General features: G+C 46.4%; 1 protein-coding gene across 1 annotated transcript in view; it reads right to left on the bottom strand.

Annotated features, from left to right (window-relative positions):
- csmd2 (CUB and Sushi multiple domains 2) overlaps positions 1 to 26,952 on the bottom strand; it is a 696,667-nt gene that overhangs the window by 366,879 nt on the left and 302,836 nt on the right. Inside the window, exons 4-5 of the mRNA XM_042338904.1 lie at positions 12,993 to 13,187; positions 2,189 to 2,396 (exon numbers count right to left, since the gene is read on the bottom strand). Of these exons, the coding sequence (XP_042194838.1) occupies positions 2,189 to 2,396; positions 12,993 to 13,187 (403 nt within the window). The remainder of the gene's footprint in view (positions 1 to 2,188; positions 2,397 to 12,992; positions 13,188 to 26,952) is intronic.

The following is a 26,952-nucleotide window of genomic DNA, read 5'->3' as shown; positions in this document are numbered from 1 at the left end:
GAGAGCATGCATCTCAATTGCCGCTACATCACTTTGGACATCACAAACATAAAAGCGCCGGAGCGTGCTGTCTATTGACATCCATACTCTGAGCCACTAATTTAAGAGGAAATAACAATTACACCAGAAGTTATTTGAACTCCACTATCTGATCCCAGCACACAGAGACCAGCAATTAATGGCTTCAAGTCCCATCCGTATAGTTTATTGCCAGCTCTTGTTATTTATTTTGACATCTAAACAAACAATAACAACACTTGCATTTACCGAACTGTTCGCTCCCTCCGCTAGGCAGGCTCCGGCCTGCTCCACGTCCCCCACCCATCCCACCCCATCATCGGCGGTTGGGCGTTCAGGCTCTCTGCCCTCATCCTTCCTTTGGAACTCCCTTCGCCTCGCTTCCTCCCTTGCCTCCTTCAAGGCATGTCTTAAAACCCTGCTCTTCGACCGCGCATTCGGTCACCCTCCTACCCCTACCCTCCCTGTCCTTCACCCTTCCTGATCCCAACCCCCTGCTTGGGACCAAAAACCTGACTGTCCAGCACCTTGGGACGTTCTCCCAATGTGAAAGACACTATACACATGTAAGTTCTTATTTAGCGCCCTTCATGTGGGGTAGCGTCTCAGAGCGCTTAGAATACCTGGAGATTAGATTACTGGTAACTCTTCATTGTCTATTCCTGCTGTCAATTACAAATCCTGAAGGGTGGAAATAATGAAACGTGAAGTGAAATGTAGAATTAGGGGAAGGTCTCAGTATGGATTCACAGGAGGGAGACTGGAATGGCATATCTATTGGAGTTCTTCAAAGAAATACCAAACATTTAAACAAAGGAAACTCAGTGGATGTTGTATAATTAGACTTTAGCAAAACGTTTGTCACAGGAGATTGGTCAAGAGGTTGGATTATTATTAAATCACACCTCAAGCTTTAGGGTAGAAATGAGGAAAGTATCTCAATCCCATTGAGGGTTCTGACAAGAGGAAAAGAATGGCTGAATTTACAATAATATCCTCACACTCTCTGCCTGTTTACAAAGTGTGCTGACCAACTCTGTTTTGCTGGTTGCTTAAAAAACAAGTTCCAAATTTTAAAAACAAAGTCTTAACAAAAGCTGGACAATTGCCCAAAGTAATACACTCTGTGACTGAGGCCGGCCATTTAGAAGATTGAGGGCAGAGACAAGAGGAAAGGGTAACAGTGTATTTATAATCTTTCATCTTAATGCTTGCACCATTTTTTTCAGCACATTTATGTGGTTATACATTGTACTTTTTGTCAAAATGTCAAGATGTTTTGATAATTCACCTGCCCCGCCCCCATGTTTAAACACCTCAAAACCTCAGCAACAACTACAACAAAATGCAAGCACATCACTACTGTGGAAAAGAAAGACTGGGCAGGGTAGAAATGCATCGTAAACATTGAAGCACAAAGGAGCGCTGCGAGTCTACATTTCTTGCCATTTGAATAAACCTTGATGTTCTTCACCAACTGCTCAACATACCTCCACTGCAGTGAAACCCCATTAGAATTCACTGCAGCATCAGGCAGTGTTACATCTGCCGCAGGGAACCCATTCTGTGATATAACGCTTCAACTGTTAGACTTCACATAAGGAAGGCAGGCACTGTGGCATCCATTTATCTCTCCAACTTTTGGTTCACATAGAAAAAGAGACCTTGATCAGGCCGACACCTTTCACACAAAATTCTGTCACAGTTTAAACCGGGAGGCTGATTACAAGGCAGAACTTTCATAGTTTCTCCAGACAAAACCTGCAACCAGATGGTTTACACTTTGCACATCTGTTCTGTTCTGTTCTGTGGGTGAGTGAGACACACCATCCAGTGAAGACCACTGCCCTGTGAACACCTGTCATATATCAATTACAACATAAGAGATTTCGGACAGAATAGCAAACCTCTGGGTGGTGGGGGAAGGAAACTTCTACCTTCTGAGATGAAAACAAGCACTTAACAAATAAAAAATGCAATTCTGGTGAAAAGTAAAGGAACAATAACATTGCAGTAAATCATTTTGTTCTTCATATATATTTATAGATAAAAAAACCTGTGAAACGATTAGAATGTCACATTCAAGGATGTAAATAGCTTTCTCTTGTGACCAACGCAGAACTCAGCAACCCCCCAGCCGTTTGATTGGTAATTAAGGTTGTGTACTTGCCATGTTGATGAAGCTTCTGCCCCGCTGACCTCTATAAAGTCGTATCCATCTTCCAGTTGGAAGTCTGTGAAGACCAGCGCGATGGTGTCACCAGGCTCGGCCAGTATAGTCCAGGTACAGTCTGCGTTATTGTCGTATTCGGAAGGGAAATTGGGACTTGAGATCACTCCGCTCTGGCCTCGCAGGGTCCCGCCACACTCGTCATTCGCTGAAGCTGCAAGAATACATAAGAACTTAAGAAACGCTAGACGAAAAAAAGACCAAGGTCCATCTTGTTCGCCTTCCAATTTCATGACAGATGCACATATGTCCCGAACTAACCATGTTAACTAACTAACCATCGTGCTATTTCCTAAAAGAAAACTATCTAATCCAGGTTTGAAGGAATCAACATTTCTTGCATCAACCATCTCCTAAGTTTTACTAATCGTTCACTGAAATAGTCTTTCCGTAGATTAGTTACAGGTACAAACAACATGAGGAAAGGAGCCGGAGAGTGTGAGCAGGGGGCGAAAGTCATTTTCATCTCTGTGAAAATCTGACCCAAACTCCACCTCGTTGCCCGTTTTAAACATTTTATTCCTGCAGAGTCTCTGGCATATTTCTCACCGCTATGAATAAGAAAAGAGTTTCCTTTTTGGAAGACAATTGCAGGTCAGGTAGAAATTCTGCCCACAGAATACACAGTCACTCCTCTTTACAGTATATTCTGTGAAGCACGTTGAGATGTCTCAATGAAGTGATAAGGTGCCTAATCAAACACAAAGATTATCATTATTAAATTCTGTTCTGCGCTTTTGGATCAATGTGTTTATTGGATCAACGGTTGGGAAAGACTAAACATGTCTATTGTGACCGGCGCCAAGTTGCTGTCGTCACAAACCAATCTGATTTTGTTTGTCTTTGTTGGTGTTCGTCAGGAAGTGTTTTCACTTGTCCTTGCTTAAACTGAAGCTCTCTCATTGGGCACCACTTCAGTGACTGGCAGGTATCTGGATCAAAGTACTGAAAGCATGTGTTCTCACGCACACTGTCCAGCAGTTAAAACATGTTAACAACAACACAATGTTAAACAGAGATGGTATTTTACCGGGACGCTGAAACCCATCGTCAATCTGCAAAAAAATTAAAGCTCTTACTCAACATCTTTGGGCTCACTTTTCCGGGTGTCTACCTCATTACAACAACAACAACTACTTGTATTTTTTATAGCGCTCTTCATGCAGGTGGCATTCCGGAGCGCTTGACAGTGGCCGAGTCTGACTCCGAACTAGGGGGAGAGAGAGGAGGGAGGTGACCGCAAGCACGATCAAAAAGGAAGGTCTTTGGGCAGGATTTGAATGTGGGAAGAGAGAGGGCAATGGGGAGGGATTGAGGGAGAGAGTTCCAGAGTTTCGGGGTGGCTGAAGGTACAACCACCAATGGTAGAGCGGAGGGGATGAGGGACAATGGTAAAAGTAATTCCCGATGATATGAGCAGCCGCGCTCCATTTCAATGAATCCTATCTGTGGCTGGGCTTTGGAAAGTCAAACAAAGCGAGATCTAAAAAGCCTGGCTTGCTGATAGGAGAAAAATTAATTTCCAAAGCATCATAAATCTTTGTGATGCGGGAGCAGGCTTTTAAACTCCTGGAGTGGAACACAAAGAGGCGAGTATTGTTACCATTAAAAAAAACCATTAAAGAGATGTTGACGTGCCTGCCTGGATGGAATTCTGAAGGTACGAAATGGAACAGTAGGAGAGTGCATTACTTTTTCGTCAACGGCTCCATCGCGTGGCTCCAACACTCATGCAAAGTCAAGGAAAGAAGATCATTCAAATGGTCCAATAAACATTTGTGTGTCGTGTGCAGCTATCGCAGCGTGGGTCTGAGGGTGTAAAGCATCTAAAACAACAACCACCACAACATGTATTTACATAACGCACTTCACATGGCATAATGTCTTGGAGAGATTCACAGTCAGACACCGAGTATGGGAGAAGGAGAAGAGGAAGCTGACTGTAAGAGGGGTTGGAAAGGTGGACTTTTATTCAGGATACACAGAGAGAGGGAGACAGAGGGTTGGAGGGAGGGTGGTCTCAAGTCTAGAGCATGTTTGCTGAAAGCTCAGCCGCCGATGATGGTGAGAGCGGGACAGGAGACACCCAGCAGGTCTAAATTAGCCGAGTGGAGGAGGCAGATAGGCAGGTGAGTGGCGTAGGAGAAGGTGACAATCATAAAGTGATAATAATAGATAACACATTAACAAGCCAGAACTGTGTGTGTTACTGCAAACAGCAAAGGAATATCTTCAGGCAGATTCCCAAGTAAGAAGAAAACCGAGAGGTCATCATTGTGACTCAAATAGAAGAAACCTAAATCACAAGGTCGGTTCGGATGAAGAAAAGTCTTCAGCCTATTTGAACTCATCCGTCCTAATACCCACCTGACCATCCTCCTCCCCTCACAGCATTGAGCTGTTTGTTAAATGGTTTGATGGGGCAATGGAGAGACTCGCAGGGCGTGACCTCAACAGCTCCTCAGTTGGAAGACAGAGCATTTGGCAGCAACAAGTGAGTTGAACCAATGAGAAGTAATGTGGTAATGAGTTCAAACTGGGGCCAAAAACATTCCCAAATCAGAAGATAATCGACCATCTGAATTGCAATATTGGATTTTTGGGTGAACCAGTTTCTCTGAGTCAAGCAGCCGACCTCAGCCTTCTTGTCATGAGATGACAGTGAAATTACAGGAATGTACAGCTCCCTCCCTCCCGGCTTTGAAATGACTTACTTACCCACTGCGTTTTCTGATTAAAATCAATACTTGCCGAAGCAATTCGCTCCATCCGTATTTTGCAATATGGATTTGCCGCTACGCCTTGGCCAGGTTAGCATATAACTATTCTGATAGAATTCCAGATTTACTCAACCCATATGGAACCTATATGCTTGGTTTCATACCGTTGTGTAAATCGCTAAATTGGACTAAATTCACTTGCCATGATGGGCATGAGCCACTGCTACTTCACAGACAATGTAGAAAGGTTGGTGTGCATCCAGGCAAGCACAAGATCATCAATGATGGATTTAATCATTGGTTTACTCACAAGCTCACAGCTAGAGGTATAGAACGCCTGAAAATGGAAAGCATTCAATTTTTGAGTGTATACTTGTTTACGTGGTCCAGTGATGTTTATACATCCAAGCTCATTGTAGGACAGCTTGGCAGCTTGCGTTCTTCTTGTGAAACGCGTTGAGATGTTGCTCTACACGAAAGGTGCTATGTAAATGCAAGTAGTTACACAATCAATATGCCTCAATACCAAGGAAATTGCACTTGGTCGGACTATATCTCTGAATTGATGGCATTCAAGTCAGACTGAGGGGAGAAAAGGGAAGCAAAGGGAGAAGGTAGGGTGGTCCCATTGTAAAGGACATGTAGAGGTACACAATGCTGATTCAATGACAGGTGTTTCCAGGGGTGGATGAGCTCTTCCCTTCCCTGCTCAACAAACATAGAAATGAAGCTTGGAAAGAACGAATAGAAGTGCAGAGGTCCATCAAATTGGGTAGTGGAGGAACCCCATCATATCAAACTCCTCTCCACCTCCCACACAATGCATATCTCTACATCTCTCCCAGTGTATGTCACTTGGTCACCTCCAACAGCTCCAAGCTTTACAGGAGTCAGAATCTCAACATCTCTTCAGCATACAGAGGAAGATGATATCAACAAGGCGTAAGGTCCATAAGCATCAAGTCCATGATTGCTACAGTGAATTAACTTTACAGTTTATTCCATGAAGAGCTTAAAAACATCTACAAGACGTGAAAGGCGTTATATCAAATGCAAGGATTATTATTATATGCTGTGAAGCTCTTTGAGACATCCTCTTGATGTGAACAGGCTGTATCAAATGCAGGATTATTATATTGTCAAAAAGTAATTCAAGAGTAAATCTTGGGCATCGAAGATGTGCACAGCCCTTGGCTGAGAACACAGTGATTGCACTACATCACCAGCACCCGCTGGGCTGGGCAAACAGTTTACACAACACAACACAGTGACAGCCCCAATGAGCTTGAATTCTGATTTTACAGGAAAGACTTCAGTCCTCTTGAGTGATTTTGTAGAGCAGAGCTATTGTGCTTAATAAGGCATTCACTGATCTGATGGTACGGGAGAAATAGTGGCGAGTAATCCAAGCTAAAAGGCACAACAGAAGAAGCCCTGCAATTCCCTGGTTACAGGCTCTTACAGTATTAATTTGTAGGTTACAAGCCTGGATTTTGACTGTGGCTTTAGTGATTTAGCCTTGTCTCACATCTTCACACATATGTTTTAACATGATAATAATAATGATGTGATAATAATAATAATCTTTTCATTCGATGCAGCACATTTCACATCGTCTTAAAGCACTTCACCGGATTTGCTGTGAAGTGGCAGTGATTGTATTTTTGTAGGCAGTCAATCAAAGCTATTAAAATATTTATTTCTGCAATTAATCTATCCAAACTGCCTGCTCTATCCCTGCACATCATGCCCTCATCATACGTCTTTAAATCCACCTGAAAACCTACAACAACAAAGTTACATTTGTTTATCGCCTTTCATGTAGGGAGGACATCCCAAGGCCCAGGGTGATCAAACGCACGGTGGAAGAGGCGGGTCTTCAGATGGGTCTTAAAGGAAGCAAGGGTGGGGGCGAGGCAGAGGGAATGTGGGATGGAGTTCCAGAGGGTGGGGCAGAAGGCCTGGCCACCAATGGGCGGCGGAGGAGGGGAACATGAAGTAGGCCGGAGCCCGCTGAGCTCTGGGAGCGAGCACGATGGATGGAGTTTAGGAGGTCACAGAGGAAGGGGGGAGCAAGGCCATGGAGGGCTTTGAAGGTAATGACCGTGATCTTGAACTGTATCCTCTGTGTGATGGGAAGCCAGTGGAGTCAGGCGAGCTTGGGGGTAATAGGGTCATGGAGCCTGGTACGGGAGAGGACATGGGCTGCAGAGTTCTGAATGATCTGCAGCCTATGAAGGGAGGAGTTGGCGAGGCCAACAAGGAAGGAGCTTGCATAGTCAAGCCTCCATGTTATGAATGCGTGTATGAGGGTTTCGGCGACCTGGGGTGTGAGACAGTGGCAGAGCCGGGTGATGTTACGGAAGTGGGGGAAGGCAGAGTGGGTCATGGCATGGATGTGGGGTAGAAAGAATAGTTGAGGGTCACATAAGACGCCAAAGTTCCGGACTGACTCAGCAAGGTGGAGGGGGCAACCATGGATGGTGACGCTGTCAGCGCCTGAGGTGAGGAGATGCTGACGGGAGCCAATCAGGAGCCTCGGTCTTGTTGACGTTCAACTGAAGAAAGTTCACTCTCATCCAGGACTTGATGTCTGACAGACATTCTGTCAGGATAGCAGTGGGTCCTGGAGTCGAGGGTGGAGGCAGAGAGATAGAGTTGGGTGTCATCTGCATACATGTGGAAGTTGACTATGTGTCTGCGGATGATGTCACCCAGAGAGAGCATATAGATATTGAAGAGGAGGGGAACAAGGACAGAGCCCTGAGGAATGCTGCACGAGATGTGCAGGGGCTGGAAGAGAAGCCGTTTGTGCAGATGAAGTGGAGGCAGTGTGAGAGGTACGATCTGAACCATTTCAGGACAGAACCATGAAGTTTGAGGTAAGGGGAAAGGCGGTGGCTGAGGATAGAGTGGTCAACGTTGTCAAAGGCAGCAGCAAAGTCAAGGAGGATGAGGAGGAAAAGGGAGCTCTGGTCACAGATGGACAGAATATCATTTGTCACTTTGACCAGGTTTTTTCTTAGCTGTGGGCGGCACAGAAACTCGATTGGAGGGGTTCATGAAGGGAGTGGCGGGAGAGGAAGGAGCGAAGCTGGGAAGCAATGACTCATTCCAAGACCTTGGAGAGGAAAGGGAGGTTGGATATAGGGCAGTAGTTTGAGAGCTGGGATGGGTCCAGGGAGGGTTTATTAAAGATAGGAGTGATGATGGCTGTTTTTAAAGGGGTGGAAACGGTACCAGAGGACAGAGAGAGGTTTATAATGTCTGTGAGCAGAGGGGCAAGGAGGTGGAGCTAGGATATAAGGAGAGGGTTAGGGATGGGATTGAGGGAGCAGGATATAATGGTGGTGAGAGAGGAGTGGGAGACAGTTTTGAAGGTGTGAAGGGAGGGATGGGTAGGGGCTGGGGTAAGAGTGCGAGATGGGGAGATGGTAGTGGACAGAAGGGCAGAGCCAGTTGAGTGGATCCTGACAACTTTGGATTTGAGGAAGTCCAGCATCACCTCGCAGTTAGCATTGGACGGGCGAGGCATGAGAGGATAGGCGGAGGAGCCGGTTGGTGATAGAGAAGAGGAGCCTGGGGTTGTCCTTGACCTCCAAGATTGTCTTGGAGTAGAATGACGATTTATTGGAGACAAAGGCAGAGCAGTAAGATTTGATAAGGTCCAGCCAGATCTGCCGATGGACCGTTACGTTCGATTTAAATCCAACCTACCACTTCAACCATGCCCGTGGTCGCATTCCCCTCCCCCTTTTGCTCAGCAAAAACACCCACAGCATTTGTTGAGAAGTAGTTGCAAATTTTACTCGTGTTGAATAATTAACATCAGTGATTAGTGCTCTTGTGGCATCAGAGGGAGATATATTTTCCTACAAAGATCACAAACACGTTGATGTCCATGGGATGAAAATAGACATTTTCTTTTAAGTTTTTATTGACAAAAAGGGCAGATTATGAGATTGAGTCACATGGCTCTGTCACCGCATTTCCTGCCAAACTCCAGTAACTGTGCTGGTTGTGACACAATAAATGTTGTACCCAATGAGCTTCTGATATTATACAGAATTGATAGATGGTCCAACTAATCTGACCTGGTGTTTATCCTCTACATGAGGCTCTACCCCTCCTATACCCCTCTATTTCTTTCTACTTCTCTATCCTGTGCAAAGTTGTTGTATGCATCAAGTTTTCTCCAACATGCACTGATGGTTTCTGATAGCAGATTCCACATTCTCACCACCTTCAGTGTGAAGAAGTTCCTCAGAAACTCCCTTTTAGATCTGCTGGCGGCTATCTCATACTTCTGACAGATCTCGGAGTGATTGGGATCAATAATCTCTGTGGCTGCACCTGCACATTTAGTTCACAGAGTGTGGTATAGCGATTGTATAGTTTTAATAGTGAACTGGCAGTGTTTTACTACAGCTAGTGTGAAGACGATGATGAACTCTCGTGGCAATGTCACCTTTATTGCAATGTATCTGCTATAGCAAGACTGACAATACCGGGTGCTAAATGGAAGGCTTCTAACATAGTTTGAAAAAAACTTGCAATTGCAAGTGCTCGGACACTAACTTCCGTGAAGGACGCTATATAAATGCAAGTTGTTGTTGTTGAATGTTAAATTTGCTGGGCATATAACACAAATCTCATCAGAAGATTCCATTTATTTTTCAAGAGCTTTGGTTTTGCAAAATCAATAAGCACATTTATTATCCCGGAGAACACCATCCTCTTTAGGATCTTATATAAGAAGAGATGTGTGCTACTCCAAGCCCTGAGTGTATGTCCCAGGCTGCCATTCCTGCACTAGAGATTCTGCATGCATTTTCTGGAGAGATTGTCAGTCGCTGGCCTGTGGATCTGAGGAGTTTTATCAGCAAAAAAACTGCACAATTTATGCTTATCAAACCATATGCCACCTTCATCTCTTATCCACTTTGAAATATTTCAGATACCAACAGGAGACATACCCAGCATAAGCCAGGCTTTCCATGCCAAATGGATCAGTCAGCAGAGAGCAATTTGTGAAATCGGCTTCCCACCACCAGGACAACCAAGAGATGTAGGATTTTAATGACTTGCCTCGATGTCCTGGGAATGACAGACTGTAGAAAAGACTCCTGAATACCTATGGAGACTGAAGACATTAACCTAGAGCAGGCAAAGCTTTCATTCAGTGAATATTCAATCTGCTGGTACTGTGAGCACTGTGCCCTCTGGGTTTTGTGTCTCTGCATTAGAAGGTTCTGAATCATCGAGCAAAGCAGTGAAACCCTGGCTTCATTTACAATACATATTTATACAGTGCCTTTCACATCGGGAGGACATTTCAAAGCACTTGACGCTGGCTGGACACCCGAGCTGGGGGTGGGAGCTCAGTGGGGTGCAGAGGGGAAAGAAAAACAAAAGCAAGGTCAAACAGGTACATTGTGCCTTGAACTGAGGGGAGGAAGGATGTGCATTGGAGAGAAGGGACAGAGATGGAATTCCAGAGAGGAGCAGAGTGGCTTAAAGCCCGTGTCAGTGATGGGGCGGGATTGGGTTGGGTGGGGGATATGAAGCAGGTAGCATTTGCTGTAGGTATGGAGGGGCTGGGTTGGTAGGGTTGAAGCAAGTGCAGAGTTAGATGAGGGTGAGACTATGGAGGATTTGAAGGTGAGAAAGAAGAGGGATGGAGAGCCAGTGGAACTGAGAGAGGACGGGAGGTAAGAGGCTCCTCAGGACTTCAATTTACTTTCCTCTTTAACTCAAGTGTCTTACACAGCTCCAGAAAATTTTCCGTCAACCCCCTGAGCATCAATATGCTTTAGAATGTGATTTGAGGTCGTTACTTCACATGTATCCAATGTTTATTGTCAATTTTTTACAATATCACAATCTCACCAATCTTTAACCTCAGCCTACCACACACACATTTCCTACTGTGGATCCAAAATTGGACTCGGAGATATTTGGAAAGATTCCCTCCCCCACACTACCACTCCCAATTCTACATACAGAAGATGTTGATGAAATTAGGTGCACTGTGATAGAAGAAATCTTAAGCAGCAAATCTAAGTGAAATTTTCCTCACTGCTAGAAAATAAACATTGAACGAGATTAAATTCTCTGGTCGAGATTGCAAATATGAGATTGATATCCTGGAGAGTCATGAAATTACATTCAGGGGTAAGACAGTAATTCCACACTGGATGGGTCTGGCATTGAAATCATCCCATTGCCACAAACACTCCTGATTAAACAAATATATTAAAATCATGTTGCAAATGTTTGACTCGCAGAAGGGAGTGTAGCTAACAATGAAGAAGATTATAAGCAACTTCAGTGGACATAGACAGATTTATTGATTGGGTAGAGAAATGGCAAATTAAATTTAGTCCAGACATACGTGAAGTTATACATTTTGGGAGGAAGAATAAGGAGTGGAGGAGCAAAGGGACTTGGGGATTTGGATACATAAATCGGGAGCACATTTAGTACATAAATCCTTAAAGGTGAGAGGCAAGTGTCCAAAGCTATCAAAGCTATTAGCTATCAAAGAAAACTGAATGGATTCTTAAAGTTTTATAGATACAAAATATAAAAGCAAAGAAGTAATGTGAAACTTATATAAATCATTAGTTAAACGTCAGTGAGAATATTGTGTCCAGTGTTGGTCATCCCACTTTAGGAAAGATGCCAAGGCAATAGAGATTTACTGGGATGATATGGATGAGTGGTTTGGCCTATGAGTGGAGACGAGAGGATGTTTTCCGCTTGAATAAAAAAGGTTAAAGGGGTTGATACCTGATCAATGTCTTTAAAATGAAGAAGGATTTTGATTGTGCGAAGGAAGAAATGATTCACACTGGTCAGTGAGTTAGCAATTAGAGGACCTCAGTTTAAGATAGTTAATAAGGAAGTAAATGGGGAGAGGGGAAGATAATTTGTTTTCAGACACAGAATTGTTAGGATATGGAATGCAGAAGCAGTGGTTGAGGCAAAATCCATATTGACCTTCACGAAGGAACTAGGCAAATACCTTAACAAGATTCAGCTAAAGGGTATTGGGAAAGGGCTTTCTCCTTTGTTGTCAATTTCTATGAGTCTAACATCACTGCAGTGATAACATTCAACTCCAGCCAATATGACAGCATGGTTTAAGAGGCAAAAAAATTACTTCAAAAAGTCTCAAAAATTCCATCCTCCCCTCCCACACACATGAACCCAGACCCAGTGAAAGGCCACATCAGCATTCCTTTCAGAGGATGAAACACACAAAAGAGATGGTTACTGCTGATCAATGTTGCCATGGCAAACATAAATGAATATTGTACAGTACTGCAAACGCCCTTTGATGAGTGCATCAAAGAGTGGATTAAGAGAACCAAGTCAATGATCCAGTAATGCTGATCTCCCATCAGTGTAGATCCATTAGGAGACAGCCACCATCTTAATATCAGAACCCAGACAGTTAGAACTCAGGTCAGGAGGCATCACTTCACATCGAGGGTTGGAATTCTCTGTCCCAGAAAGCTTTGGAGGTGAAATCTATGGGGATCTTTAAGAGATTTAAAAATGAAATAGATAGAGACTTAGGCAGTTGAGGTTAAGGGTTGTGGAGAAATGGCATTCGAATTAAAGGGCGGGGCAAGACCTCAGGCAAGTTTCCTTACTCCACACAGTATGTAGGAACCCAGTTGTTAGTCGATTGGTGGAACATTTTTCCTGGGCAATAATCCCTTAAAAAAAGGGGAATCCATGACTGTTTGTGTATTGCAATTGGCTGCCGCGTTTCGCCCACAAAATACACAGTCACTACACTTTACAGTGTATCCTGTGAAGCACTTTAAGATGTCTCAAAAACGTGATAAGGCGCCGTATCAAATGCAGGGATTATTATTTTTAAAGGTTCTGCCAAGAACTAATAAACTGGTGGAACAGACTCGATGGGCTGAATAATTTCCTCCTGTTCGTGTTTTCCTCTTTTCCTAAGGAACTGTGTTTATTCTCTTCCCACACCCCAATTTTTTTTTTACCTCTGCAGAACGGGAGGGGGAAATCCCAGGAGGCACTGTTCTCCGAGCTGGCTAGACAGGTCAGCACCGCATGGCCCTCCAGGAAGTAGCCCGTGTTGCAGCTGAAACGGATTTTGTCCCCCACGTTGAAGGTTGTCCCCTGTTGCAGTCCATTCTGTAACTTGCCGGGGTTTCCGCAGGTGTGGCTCGGCAACACTGAGAGAGAAAACAAAATGGTTTGGTCACTCGCGAGTGGTCCACAGTCAACATCACTGGGATCAGCGATCAATGGCTGACTCTCAGGGGCAGGGAGGAGATAGGTCCTGAGGGAGGGAGGGAGGAAAGGGGTAAGGGTTTCACTAGGAACTAAAGGTTGATCCACAGACTAGAGAAAGTGACAAATGAGCAATTTCATGACCTTACCCTGTTGTGACACGTTTAATGAACAGCATGTTTACAGGTTACTTTACTGAACCAGGTCAACCAATAGCCAGGCCACAGTACATTATTCAGAGCAAGAAAAACACTGGTAATGGAAAACGCTGGTAGTGGAGTCCTGTAGCTTAGTGGTTTGAGCGTTCGTCCCGCAAGCGAGAGGAGCACTCGATTCCTGGGCAGGGCAAAACCTTAGGCAAGTTTCCTTACTCCTCACGCCTCTGTTTACCTAGCAGTAAGTAGGAACCCAGTTGTTAGTCAATTGGCGGATCTCATTTACTGGGGTAATAATCCCTTAAAAAAATCATAGTTTAGCTCTCAATCCACAACGTTTTGTGGGACGCTGCTGTGCGCGATTGGCTGCGCATTTCGGCCATAAAATATAGTCAATTCACTTTATGGTATATTCTGTGAAGGATATCTGACAAGGATTCTCTGTCACTCTGGGATTAGCCTCAGAGCTGCAGTGTGATTGGCCTCGCTCTGCACAGCACAACACCAGATGGGTGCTGTCACTCCTGTGATCCCGAGTGCCATCTCTGGAAACGTAGTAGAGGCCAGGACACTGGGACTCATTTAAAAAGCCGTTTGTTGCAGTGATGGGCGGACAGGAAGGTGGGCGTTCTGGAGGGATGAGATCAGATGGGCCAAAGGACCTTCTTCATCCAGACCAATCTTGAGATCCAGTTACTGATGTCTCAGCTCTCTGTGGCTGCGTCTGTTACATATACTTCAATCCCTTTCAGTGCAGGAGCAGTGTTTAAGGAGAAATCACAGGTGTTACCAATACACAATCAGCCTCCAATCAAGGCTGTTATGCACAGAAACGTCCAAAGTGTCGGTCTGGATCAGGCTGTAGGATTCTTGCCTCTGGGCCATCGATAAGTATCTCACAAATTTCCCTGTGTAGGTGAGATGCATGGAACTCTCAGTTTGGTTTGGATACTCTGAAGCTTGGTGATGGCTTTCTGCATGTGTCAGAAACCCGGCTGACACTCAAAAATGCCTCTGGGCTAGAAGGTTGTGGTTTCCAGCCTCACATTGGAGACTTATGGTCACAGTCCAAGCTAACGCTTCAAGGCAGTACTGGGTCAGCGATATATAATCGGAAGTGCCGTCTCCCTGATGAGAAGTTATACTGAGCCTGTGCCCGTTTAGGTGGACGTTAAAGATCCCACGGTACAACTCAAAATGAGAAGGGAGTCTCTCTCTCCCAGTGTCATGGCCAACAAATCCCCCAGATAAAATCACTTCAGGACCGTTTGTGGGATGTTGCCGTACGCAAATTGGCTGCTGTGTTTGCCTGAAACATATACAGTCACTGCGTTGGACATGATTTGCTGTTTACACATTTTGAGCCATTTCAAATGTGATAAGTGCAGTATTGAATGCAAGGATTCTTCTCTAAACACAGTCACTCCACTCCACAGGATATCCAGCCTGCTTCACGTCCCCCACCTTGCCCGCCCCACCATTGGGCAGGCGGGCCTTCAGCCACTCTGACCCATCCTCTGGAACTCCATCCCACAGTCCCTCGCCCCCTCCCTTGCCTCCTTCAAGACCCGTCTCAAGATCCTCCTCTTCGACCACGCCTTTGATCACCTTCTTTCCCTCCCTGCCCTCCACCCTATCCCAGTTCAGGTCAGAAACTCTGACTGTCCAGCGCCTTGGGACATGCTCCAACATGAAAGGTGCTATACAAATGTAATTTTGTTGTTGTTGAGAAGGGCTTTGGGATGTCCTCCCAATGTGAAAGGCGCTGAATACAAAAATTATTAACTGAGTTACCATTGGCACGATTGTGTAAAGGTGAACATTAACACCCCTCCTGACGCTTATTAAAATAGCAACTAAAAAGCATCAACCCATTAGAGTCTGGGTTGTAATTCACTCCACCATAAAGGGTGGTAATGAATGCTGATCATGCAGAGGATTATTTTCAGTGAATTGGTTGATGTGATTTATGCACTGCTTTTCACCCTGTTATTTATAGGCTCAGAGTCACTGACCTCTCCCTCCCCCACTAAATCTTTTATTCAGTCATTTGCGGAGGAATTGCACGTTATAATGCAGATGTGCTTTATTGAGCTGTCTATTAGTGAGAGCAATAAATAAAACGTGTTGTAAAAGAAGTCGTGTTAAAATAATCCTTGCATTTGAAGCAGCACTCTGCAGGATCTGCTGTAAACTACAGAGACTGTGTATTTTGTAGGCTAACAGGGCAACTAATTTGCAATATCCCAAAACAGCCATGAAGTGAATGATCCTTTTATTTGGAGGATTATCGTCCAGGACACTGGGAGAAACTTGCCTCTTTTTGAATAGTGGGATCTTTAACATCCACCTGAACAGGTAGAAGGGACCTCGATTTAACATCTCAGCCGAAGGACGGCTAATTCATCGCTCCCAAGAATTGTATTAGGAGTTTCCGCCCCTTCAGCCCCAATATTGGTGAGTGACCTTGCCTCTCCTCCCCCCACCATTCGATCTCTTTCCCCAAATCCCTCCATCTCATCTCCTCCATCTGAACTTTGAAAACTCATCTAAACACCTCCCTCCTTGATTATATTACAGCCCCTTCTCCCGAAACCCCATCTCCCTCCCAAATCAGGCTCCAATGGTGTCTTTGTAAAGCTCTTTGAGATATTCTCCCAATGTGAAAGGCGTTGTACAAGTGAAAATCATTGCTGGTTTCACAATTGAATCCTGTAAACCAGGATGGTCCCAAATCATGCTCTGTGCTCAGTGTGCTGATCCCAGCAATGTTAGTTTATATTTCTTTGCAAAGATAAAAACACATAAAATCACAGTGAGGTTCTCCAACAGTCCCAGAATGACACATTTATGGATGTCTGGTGGGTTTATGGTGTGGATCAGTTTTGACTTTCTCTTCTCTGTTGAGAAGACGTTTAGCTCTGTGTGGCTCTCCTCTACATATCAGACGCTACATATCTCGGTGGCTCTTTACCTTAATGTTCCCATGCCATTTTACGGGTAACAATACCTAAAATTCACAACGATATACAGAAGGTTAGAATATTTTTTTTCCCACTTAAAGTTAGTCAAAAGCTCTTGAAACACAAGCAAGCATTTGATTAGCTTTGTTCATAGCAGTTTCACATTGACTGGAAGTCTTTAGTGTGCGATCAATAATCTCACCCAAACTCTTCTCCTTCACCAACGCTGCTAATGGATGTTCCTCGATTTTATGCACGTTTGCCGTTTCTTGTTCCCGCGCGAATCACCTTGCGAACACCCGGATTAAAATCCATCGCTTTAATTAACCCAGTCATATTAAACTATTTGATTTATCCCCCTTGTGTGAGTCACCTGCTCAAACAACTCGGCATCATCAGCAAATTGAATAAATGTTACAAACTGTGCTCTTCCTGTTATTTTTCAGTCATGTGTTAAAGTAGATGTTAAATTATATTGAAATGCTGTGTGTTTAGGAGGATGAAGTCGAAGAGGAAGTGGAATGAGTTAAATTGAGTGGCACTATTGTTTAGAGTAACTTAACTCTATCAACCTCTTTGCGGCCTCTGCTTCCAGACTGACCCTCCTCTGTCGCACACCAGAGAGCATTTAGTGGTTCCTTTAACAACAACTTGCATCTACGCAGCGCCCCTCATGCAGGGTAGCGTCACAGAGCGCTTGAAGGTGGCAGTGCATGACTCCGAGCCTATGGCCACCTCCCCCAGTCAGGCGCAACCTGAAGATGGGGAAGGAAGGGGCAAGGCAGAGTGACAGAGGAAGAGTGTTCCAGAGTTTTGGGGTGCAATGGCTGAAAGCGCGGCCACAAATGGTGGAATGCAGGGCACGAGGGACGTGCAGGAGGCCGGAGCCAGTTGAGCAGAGGCAGCGGGTTGTGTAACTCACTCTAGCAATGCAGCTGGCCCCCAGCACTGACCTGGAGCATCAACCTAGACTGTGAGCTCAATAGCTGTGACATGGGGCAAATGATGCATTAGATCTCCAGCCGTTTACCAGAGCCGGAGGAAATAGAAGTGAAAAGCTTAATGTATGAAGTTAATGATTGCCCCCCTGACAGTAAGCCATTGTTTACAGACCTGACACATTCTGTTCTTTATAATTTCCCACACGTTTTGCCCACGTTTTTGTTTAAAGGAAACGACACATTGAAAATGAATAAGGATCACGGGTTACACAAAGCACCCTGAGCTGCAGCATTTCATAACCTTGGGCGTATCACAAAAGAAACTCACATAAACCCTCTCATCTGACCTTGCTCTCACGATAATTGCACAGTGCATCGATCTACATCTCACTTAACACCCGATTTGAAGCAGGTACTTGTGAGTGTAACTATCACAGACCATTTCTGTCGCGCAGTTAGTTGTTATCTGGTGTGAAGCCCTCTCATTTATTTGCCCACTGCAGTCTATGTGAAGGGGATTGGTTAATTCACAATGTATCTGCCATACAACAACAACAACAAGATTCCATTTATAGAGCGCCTTTCACGTCGGGAGGACGTCCCAAGGCGCTGGACAGTTGGGTCAGGACCCGAGCAAGAGGGAAATGGTCAGGGTGAGGGGAGGGAAGGGAGGGAGCGAGGAGGGGGTAGAGAATCGAGAGGGGAGCTGAAGGCACGGTCAAAGAGAAAGGTCTTGAGACCGGCCTTGAAGGAGGAAAGGGAGGAGGCGGCGAAGGCACTGGGGAATAGAGTTCCAGAGCCTGAGGGCTGAGAGGCTGAAGGCTCGGCCACCGATGGTAGGGCGGTTGGGGCGGGGGATGTGGAGCAGACCGGAGCCAGAGGAACGGAGGGTACGGGCAGGTAGGTAGGGGGATAGTAGTTCAGAGAGGTAGGAGGGAGCGAGGCCGTGAATGGCCTTGTAGGTGAGGATGAGGATCTTGAAATCGATCCTCTGGGGGATGGGGAGCAGTGGAGGTGAGCGAGGGTGGGAGTGATGTGGTCCCGAAGCCTGGTGCGGGCCATACCCTCCCCTCCACCCCCATCTCCCCACCTCAGCCACGTTTGAGAGACTGAAACCAACTCAAAGGAGAGAGAACTGCAGCCATGACAGATGTTAATACACAGAGTCAATCAATTCTGTACGCTTCAGATGAAACATCCATTCTCCTTTCATGTATTGGAGGAGAATGTTGTACAATTAGCTCTCAGTCTCTGGGCGGTCAGTGACCAGTCTCACAAATCGTAAACTAAAAATTAGACATTATCACAAATTGACAGTGGCATTGAAGTAAGAAATTAGAAGTGTCAAAAGAGTGTACTGTGTTGATATATGTTGTACCTACTTTGTCTCCTGTAATGTGCCTTTGACAGCTAACTCGCTTGCCTTTGATCCATTAGAGAAAACTGCAAAGGGGCAGTGCTGGGTCTGGGAGTTTATGGAGAGAATTTTCTCGATGTATATATCGAGTATTGCGACTAAGTTATTGTACTCCTGACAAATCTAATAGCAGATAGAAACATGAAGAACAGAGGGGAACAGATGCTTGCAAAGGGGTGTTGAATTTGTTTCTCTGAGGGATGTGGAGCCAGTGAAGCCGGGCAAGTATAGGGGTGATCGGCTCACGGAGCCTGGTGTGGGGGAGGACACGAGCTGCAGAATTTTTAATAATCCACAGCTTGTGGCGAGAAGAAAGTCTAGTGAGCAGGCAGGTGGCGTAGTCAAGCCGGGACGTAATGAAAGCTTGGATGGGGCACTCGCAGCCTGAAGTGACTGACAGTGATGGAGGCGGGCAATTTTGAGGAGATGGGGAAAAGCAGAATGGCTCATGGCACGAATGTGAGGTTTGAAGAATAGTTGAGGGTCAAAAAGGGCACTGAGGTTCCATACTGGCTCGATGAGGTGCAGAGTAGAACCATGCATAGTGAAACTGTCAGTGCCTCAGATGAGGAGGCACTGCAAGGAGCCAAGCAGGAGAGACTCTGCCTTGTCAACATTGAGCTGGAGGAAGTTGGCTCTCATCCAGGACTTGATGTCTGGCAGACAATTTGCCAGGACAGCAGTGGTCCTGGTGTCGAAGGTGGAGGCAGAGAGAGAGTTGGGTGTCATCCGCATACATTTGGAAATTGACCCCATGCCTGCGGATGACATTAACAAGTGGGAGCATGTATAGATTGAAGAGGATGAGACTGAGGACAAAGCCCTGAAGGACATCACGCGTCACAGTGCCGGGCTAGAGAGGAAGCCGTTAGTGGACATGAAGTGCAGACGATGGGAAAAGTAGGATTGGAACCAGGAAATGAGAGAACCGTTGAGATGGAGGTGAGAGAAACGGTGGAGAAGAATAGAGTGATCGATGGTATGAATATGTTGAACAAAAGAACATGTTGAGTTTATCAGATTGTTCCAAGAATGGTCCACCTTAGCTTCCCCTCCTGACAAAGCGCAACCGAGAGGACTTGGGTTCAATTCTCGGCAGGGCGAAGCGTTCGGCAAGTTTACTTACTCCACTCTCCTCTCTTTACCTAGCAGTAAGTAGGAACCCGGTTGATCATTTCCAGGGGTAATAAGCCCTTCAAAATATATATATATAATAATAATAATTTGGTCATTCAATCCAAGATTGTTTGTGAGGCAATGATGTGTGCAATTGGCTGCCGTGTTTTGCCCACAAAATATACAGTCAATTCACTTTACAGTGTATCCTGTGAAGTGCTTTGAGAAGTCTTGAAAAAGGCGCTGTATCCCATTGCCTCCGTTCCTCCGGGTCTGGCCTCCTCCTCATCCCCCGAGTCCTCCGTTCCACCCTCGGCGGCCGTGCCTTCAGCCACTATGCCCCGAGGCTCTGGAACTCACTTCCTCACTCCCTTCATCTCGTTCCCTCCCTTCCTATTTTCAGGTCTCTGCTGAAAACCTTTCTTTTCGACCGCACCTTTGGTCACCTCCCCCTGGCCCCTCCCCCTGCCCCCCTCCCCCTGCCCCCCTGGCCCCTCCCCCTGGCCCCTCCCCCTGGCTCCTCCCCCTCCCCTGGCTTCTCCCCCTCCCCTGGCTCCTCCCCCTCCCTTGGCCCCCCCCCCCCCTCCCCCTGGCTCGGTCCCGCTCTGAGACGCCGTCCGGCGTGGAGGGTACTACATACATCCAAGTTGTTGTTGTATCTCTTTGACCGAGCCTTCAGCTCCCCTCTCGACTCTCTTCCCCCTCCTCGCTCCCTCCCTTCCTTCCCCTCACCCTGACCATTTCCCCCCTCCTCGCTCCCTCCCTTCCCTCCCCTCACCCTGACCATTTCCCCCCTCCTCGCTCCCTCCCTTCCCTCCCCTCACCCTGACCATTTCCCCCCAATGCTCGGGTCATGACCCAACTGTGCAGCGCCTTGGGACGTCCTCCTGACGTGAAAGGCGCTTTATAAATGGAATCTTGTTGTTGTTGTTGTATCAAATGCAAGGATTATTATTATTATTGTTCATTAGATTCCTTGACGTAAAGTAAGATTCACCAACAACCATCACAATATGTTCAGCAGTCGGAACCGCAGGTCAGTGGGTGTGCAATTGAAACCAAACAAACCTTGAGGTTTGCTATAATGTATTGCCCTGTTCGCTCGGGCAGCCAATCTCCAGTGCCTAATTCAGGCAGGTTATCTGCGGTGCAAGACTGAGCAGAAATGAAGGCAGGAAAGTTTCAGGCTGATATCTTAAGCCTGAAGTACATCTGCTCAAAATATCACACAGTATCGAAGTGAAGGTTTATTTCTCGAATCCCAACAAGCTACTCAGTTTAATGCTTAAAGAGAGGCTTGCAGTGTTGACTTGAGGAAAGCCAAATGGGCTGAACTTCTGTGCTAATCTCTTCTGGTTTACAACAGATACTACTGTCACTGGGAACGAAGGTCTTGTAGATCTGAGGATCAGCTTGGGAAAAAAATCACCTGGGTTTTCACTCGTGCGGAAAAGGTTAAGAGGGTTTGAAAAGAGTTTTTTTTAATAATTCAGCTTTCATCACTGTCACTGGATGAGATAAGGGTGGATGGGGGGGCGGGGGGGGGGATTATTTTCTAAGAACATCACGAAGCGAAACAAATACAACAATGTTTAATAAAGTAATCAGCAAATGTCTGAAGGGGAAATATTTTTTGGGTCAGCCGGGTGTCTGGCACATGCCGAAACCCATCACCGCACTTAAGAGAATCCAAGCCAAGCTGAGATTCCATGCAACAACAACAACAACAAGATTCCATTTATAAAGCGCCTTTCATGTCAGGAGGACGTCCCAAGGCGCTGCACAGTTGGGTCATGACCCGAGCAGGGGGGAAATGGTCAGGGTGAGGGGAGGGAGCGAGGAGGGGGGAAATGGTCAGGGTGAGGGGAGAGAAGGGAGGGAGCGAGGAGGGGGGAAATGGTCAGGGTGAGGGGAGGGATGGGAGGGAGCGAGAAGGGGGAAGAGAGTCGAGAGGGGAGCTGAAGGCACGGTCAAAGAGAAAGGTTTTGAGACCGGCCTTGAAGGAGGAAAGGGAGGAAGCAAGGCGAAGGCACTGGGGGATGGAGTTCCAGAGCCTGGGGCTGAGAGGCTGAAGGCCCGACCACCGATGGTAGGGCGGTTGGGGCGGGGGACGTGGAGCAGACCGGAGCCGGAGGAACGGAGGGTACGGGCAGGTAGGTAGGGGGATAGTAGGTTAGAGAGGTAGGAGGGAGCGAGGCCGTGAATGGCCTTGTAGGTGAGGATGAGGATCTTGAAATCAATCCTCTGGGGGATGGGGAGCCAGTGGAGGCGAGCGAGGGTGGGAGTGATGTGGTCGCGGTGTCTGGTGCGGGACAGTACACGAGCTGCAGAGTTCTGAATGACCTGCAGCTTGTGGAGGGAGGTGGCGGGAAGGCCGGCGAGGAGAGAGTTCCCATAGTCCAGCCTTGAGGTGACAAAGGCGTGAACCAGGGTTTCAGCAGCGTGAGGGGTGAGGTAGTGCCGTAGTCTGGCGATGTTCCGGAGGTGATGGAAGGCGGTGCCAGTTGTGGTGCGGATGTGAGGGAGAAAGGACAGCTCAGGGTCGAACAAAACGCCGAGGTTCCTGACTGGCTTTGAGAGGTGGAGAGTGCAGCCTTGGATGCTGATGGTGTCAGCGCCTGAGGTGCGGAGGCGCTGACGTGAGCCAATCAGGAGGGCCTCGGTTTTTCGCACGTTGAGCTGAAGAAAGTTGTCTCTCGTCCAGGACTCGATGTCGGACAGGCAGCTGTCAGGACATCGGTGGTCGTGGAGTTGAGAGTAGAGGAGGAAAGGTAGAGTTGGGTGTCATCCGCATACATGTGGAAGTTAACTCCATGTCTGCGGATGATGTCACCGAGGGGGAGCATATAGAGGGTGAAGAGGAGGGGACCGAGGACAGAGCCCTGAGGGACACCACATGAGACAGTACGGGGGGTGGAGGAGAAGCCATTCGTCGAGACAAAGTGAAGACGGTGAGAAAGGTACGACCTAAACCACTCAAGGACAGTGCCTTGAAGGTTGAGGTGGGAGGACAAGCGGTGGAGTAGGATAGCGTGGTCGACCGTATCGAATGCTGCCGATAGGTCGAGGAGGACGAGGAGGCAGAGGGAGCCCTGGTCACAGATGGTCAGGATATCATTGGTGACCTTGACCAGGGCAGTTTCTGTGCTATGGGCAGCACGGAAACCTGACTGAAGGGGTTCGAAAAGAGAATGGGTGGAAAGGAAAGAGCGCAGTTGGGAGGCGACAACTCTTTCCAGGACCTTGGAGAGAAAGGGGAGGTTGGAGATGGGCCGGTAGCTTGATAGCTGCGACGCATCAAGGGAGGGTTTTTTCAGGGTGGGCGTGATGGTGGCAGTTTTTAAGGGAATGGGGACAGAGCCAGAGGAGAGGGACAGGTTGATATGTGGGGCAAGAAAGTGGAGCTGGGAGATAAGGAGTGGAGTGGGGATGGGGTCAAGGGAGCAGGTGGTTGGTTTTAGGGATAGGATGAGTTTTGTGACAGAGGGTGGGGCAACGGGTACAAAAGTGAGTAGGGGAGGATGGGTAGCAGTCGGAGTGTGGGAGTGAGGGGGTGGGGGGTTGGCGGATGTTGGAGGGGAAGTGACCGCGGAGCGAATTCCCTTGATGCATCCCACCTACACATGGAAATCCCAGAGATAGACTGTTGTAATGCAATGCACTCTCTCCCTGGAGGGAAGCATCCCGCTTACCTAATTCCGGAAAGTATTAGGCACAGGTTGGCAAGAGTCAAGACTTGGGGTAAGAGGAAAGGTAGGAAAAGGTAATGGGGGAAAGAGCAGGAAATTGGGACAGAAGTTGCTGAGCTCTGTGGGAGAGTGAGCACCATCAGAGGGTCTGAGTGACTGAATACCTCCTTCTGTGTTGCAATATGTGAGAGTCAGCGTATGGTTTGATTTTATAATAGGTGGGAACATTTGGAGAGCATTATATTGATTGCAAATGGGAATTTAGTGCTGTGGTAGGCACAGGAGATGGCTCGTCCTCATTTCCTCTCATTTTTCTTTAATAATCTTATTTGCAAAGCTCCACAGGGGAGCATTAACAAATCCATTGTAATCATTGAGAGCCAGCAAATACAGTACTCAGCAGGGAGTGGGGAGGGAGTGTGGGAGAGAGGAAAATAGTTGGAGAACCATCTGTGAAGAGACTGACATAATTCCTTTGTTCCCAACACTGAGGAGTAGAGACAATGCAAGGGATTTCTCAGGTCCTAAATCCTGCTGAGGACTTTCTCCATTAAATAGCTGCACACAGATCTCCTCCAAGGTCACCTTTGTATACAGTTCACAAAGATTCGCAACAGCAGAACAACCCTTGCATCACAACGGGAGGATGTCACAAAGTCGGGAGGATGTCTGGAAGTGCTTTGTGGGATTTTCTGAAAAGTGCAGTGACTGTGAGTTTTTGTAGTGACAATCCCTTAAGAGGAATCCCTTCCTCAAGATAAAAAAAACAAGAATAAGATGTGTCTTTCTCAGCTCACTCCATGTTTAAATTTAATTTAATCTTTGCATATGATATTTGTTTTTCACGTCTTCTCGACGTCTCAAAGCGCTTCACAGAATATACTTAAAGTGAATTGACTGTATATTTGTGGGTGAAACGCGGCAGCCAATTGCGCACAGCAATGTCCCACAAACAGTCGTGGATTGAAAATGACCAATTTATTTTTGTTTTGGAGGGATTATTATTAGGCTCTGTGTGGAGTAAGGAAACTTGCCCAAGGTTTTGCCCTCTGCCTGGAATTGAACCCAGGTGTCTCGCTTGTAAGGCGAGTGCTCTAACCACTGAGCTACAGGACATGTACATGTACATGTTCAGAAGCCAATCATACACTGGAGCAGTGAGGAATGGGAAATCGCAAACTGCAAACCATAACCAGAAGATGTTGTGCAAACATTGAAGAAGGTCACAGCTCTGGACCTCCCACCATCTTCAGGTTTTTCCACTGCACAGAAACAGCAGGAAAACATTCAAAGCCTCGAGCTTCATGTTAAAACCTCTTTAGCTACACGGACACCAATGGACTGTCATTACAGTGGATGACAGTAAGTGGATGTTGATATACAAAGCTTTCTCTGTTAAGATTACTTTCTTTGGGACTCACACAGAATCCCTGCTCTATTATTTGTTCCCAGAGTTGTGGCTACAACAAACAGTGCATTGTAGTTCAAAAATTCAGCCCACACAGTGATCTAAAGGGTCATTGTCAACTCTACTAACATTTATTTATCCTTTCATTGATCGCCTCAATTATTGACTGACAATTGTGCTAATCATGGACATATTCCAATCTTTCAATCTCCCTCTAACACAGCCACGTTGCCTCCCTCTATTTCCTTCCCCAATGCAATGAATGGCGAACTTGTCCCTCAGCAAGCAGTCCCTTTCTCCAAGTGCGTCTGTTCAACTGGCGAGCACCAATTTCTGTTAACTCATTATCGTTTATTTTTCTTTGCTCAGCTGGGTGTCTGACACATGCAGAAACCCATCACTGTACTTAAGAGTATCCAACTCAGACTGAGAGTTCCATGTATGTCAAATATACATGGGAATCTCCATATCTAGAATGGAATGCACACTCTCTCTCTCTCTCTCTCTTTCCCAAAAGGCATACATCCTGTTTACCCAATTCAGTAAAGGATTAGCTGCAGGTTGGCAAGGGCTAAGGCTTGGAGACCACTGATTTGCACCGCTTGCTGGATATACCAATGACCAGCACTCCAATTGATGCAGAAAATCTCTTAACTACAGTATGCGATTTCCAGTCATATGCATCTGTCCTGTCGGATACATCAGTGTAATAATAATAATAATAATAATAATCCTTGCATTTGATACAGCATTTTTCACGTCTTCTCGATGTCTCAAAGCTCTTCACAGAATATACTGTAAAGTGAATTGACTGTATATTTGTGGGCGAACACGGCAGCCAATTGCGCACAGCAGTGTCCCACAAACAGTCGTGGATTGAAAATAACCAATTTATTATTGTTTTGTTTTGGAGGGATTATTATTAGGTGTGTGGAGTAAGGAAACTTGCCAAAGGTTTCGCCCTCTGCCTGGAATTGAACCCAGGTATCTCGCTTGCAAGGCGAGTGATCTAACCACTGAGATACAGCACTCCACAAACTTAAGAGGTTTGTATTATAATTCCTCTCGCACAAATACTACTACTACTAATAATAATTGAATTTGATATAGTGCCTTATCACGTCTTCGAGACGTCTCAAAGCGCTTCACAGGATGAACTGTGTATTTTGTGGTCGAAACGCGGCAGCAAAGTCCCACAGACAACCATGGAATGAGCGACCGATTTTATTTGGGAGATTGTTCAGTAGGATGCGGGGAGAGAGAATCTCCCTTGTTTTTTGTGCCATGGGATCATGAATATCCATCAGAAGAGGAAGTTGATACCTTGGTTTCAACATCTCATCTGAAGGACGGCATCTCCAACACTCAACAGATCCCTAGCACCACATTGGAGTGTCAGCATGAATGTCAATCAACTTCGCGCACACCTTTCCTCCCACTACCTATTTAAACCCCTCTAGTCCGGTTTCCGCCCACAGTACAGAGACTGCGCTTGTGAAAGTCACAAACAACATCCTCTCTATCTGTGACCAGGGCTCCCTCTGCCTCCTTGTCCTCCTGGACCTCTCCGCAGCGTTCGACACAGTCGATCACGCCATCCTCCTCCATCGCCTTTCCACCGTCATCCACCTCAGTGGGACCGCACTCACCTGGTTCGAGTCCTACCTCACAAACCACCAGCAGTTCATCTGTACAAACATCTTCTCCTCCCGCTCTCACCCGGTTACCTGCGCGTACCCCAAGGATCCATCCTTGGCCCCCTCCTCTTTCTGATCTACATGCTCCCTCTTGGGGATGTCATCTGCAGACACGGGGTACATTTCCACAAGTACGTAGACGACACCCAACTCTATTTTTCTACCTCTCTTTGCGACCCCCAGTCCCCTGATGTTCTGTCAGCTGCCTGTCAGATCTCAGTAGCTGGATGAGCGCAAATTTCCTTCAGCTGAACGTTGACAAGACGGAAGCCTTCCTCTTTGGCTCTCGTCAACATCTAAAATCTCATGGCTCTCACCTCC

The sequence above is a fragment of the Callorhinchus milii genome, unplaced genomic scaffold (genome assembly GCF_018977255.1).
Source record: "Callorhinchus milii isolate IMCB2004 unplaced genomic scaffold, IMCB_Cmil_1.0 Scaffold10, whole genome shotgun sequence".
In the NCBI taxonomy this organism is placed as follows: domain Eukaryota; kingdom Metazoa; phylum Chordata; class Chondrichthyes; order Chimaeriformes; family Callorhinchidae; genus Callorhinchus; species Callorhinchus milii.
Note: the sequence above shows the minus strand (reverse complement) of the source record. Positions and strands in the feature narration are given on the sequence as shown.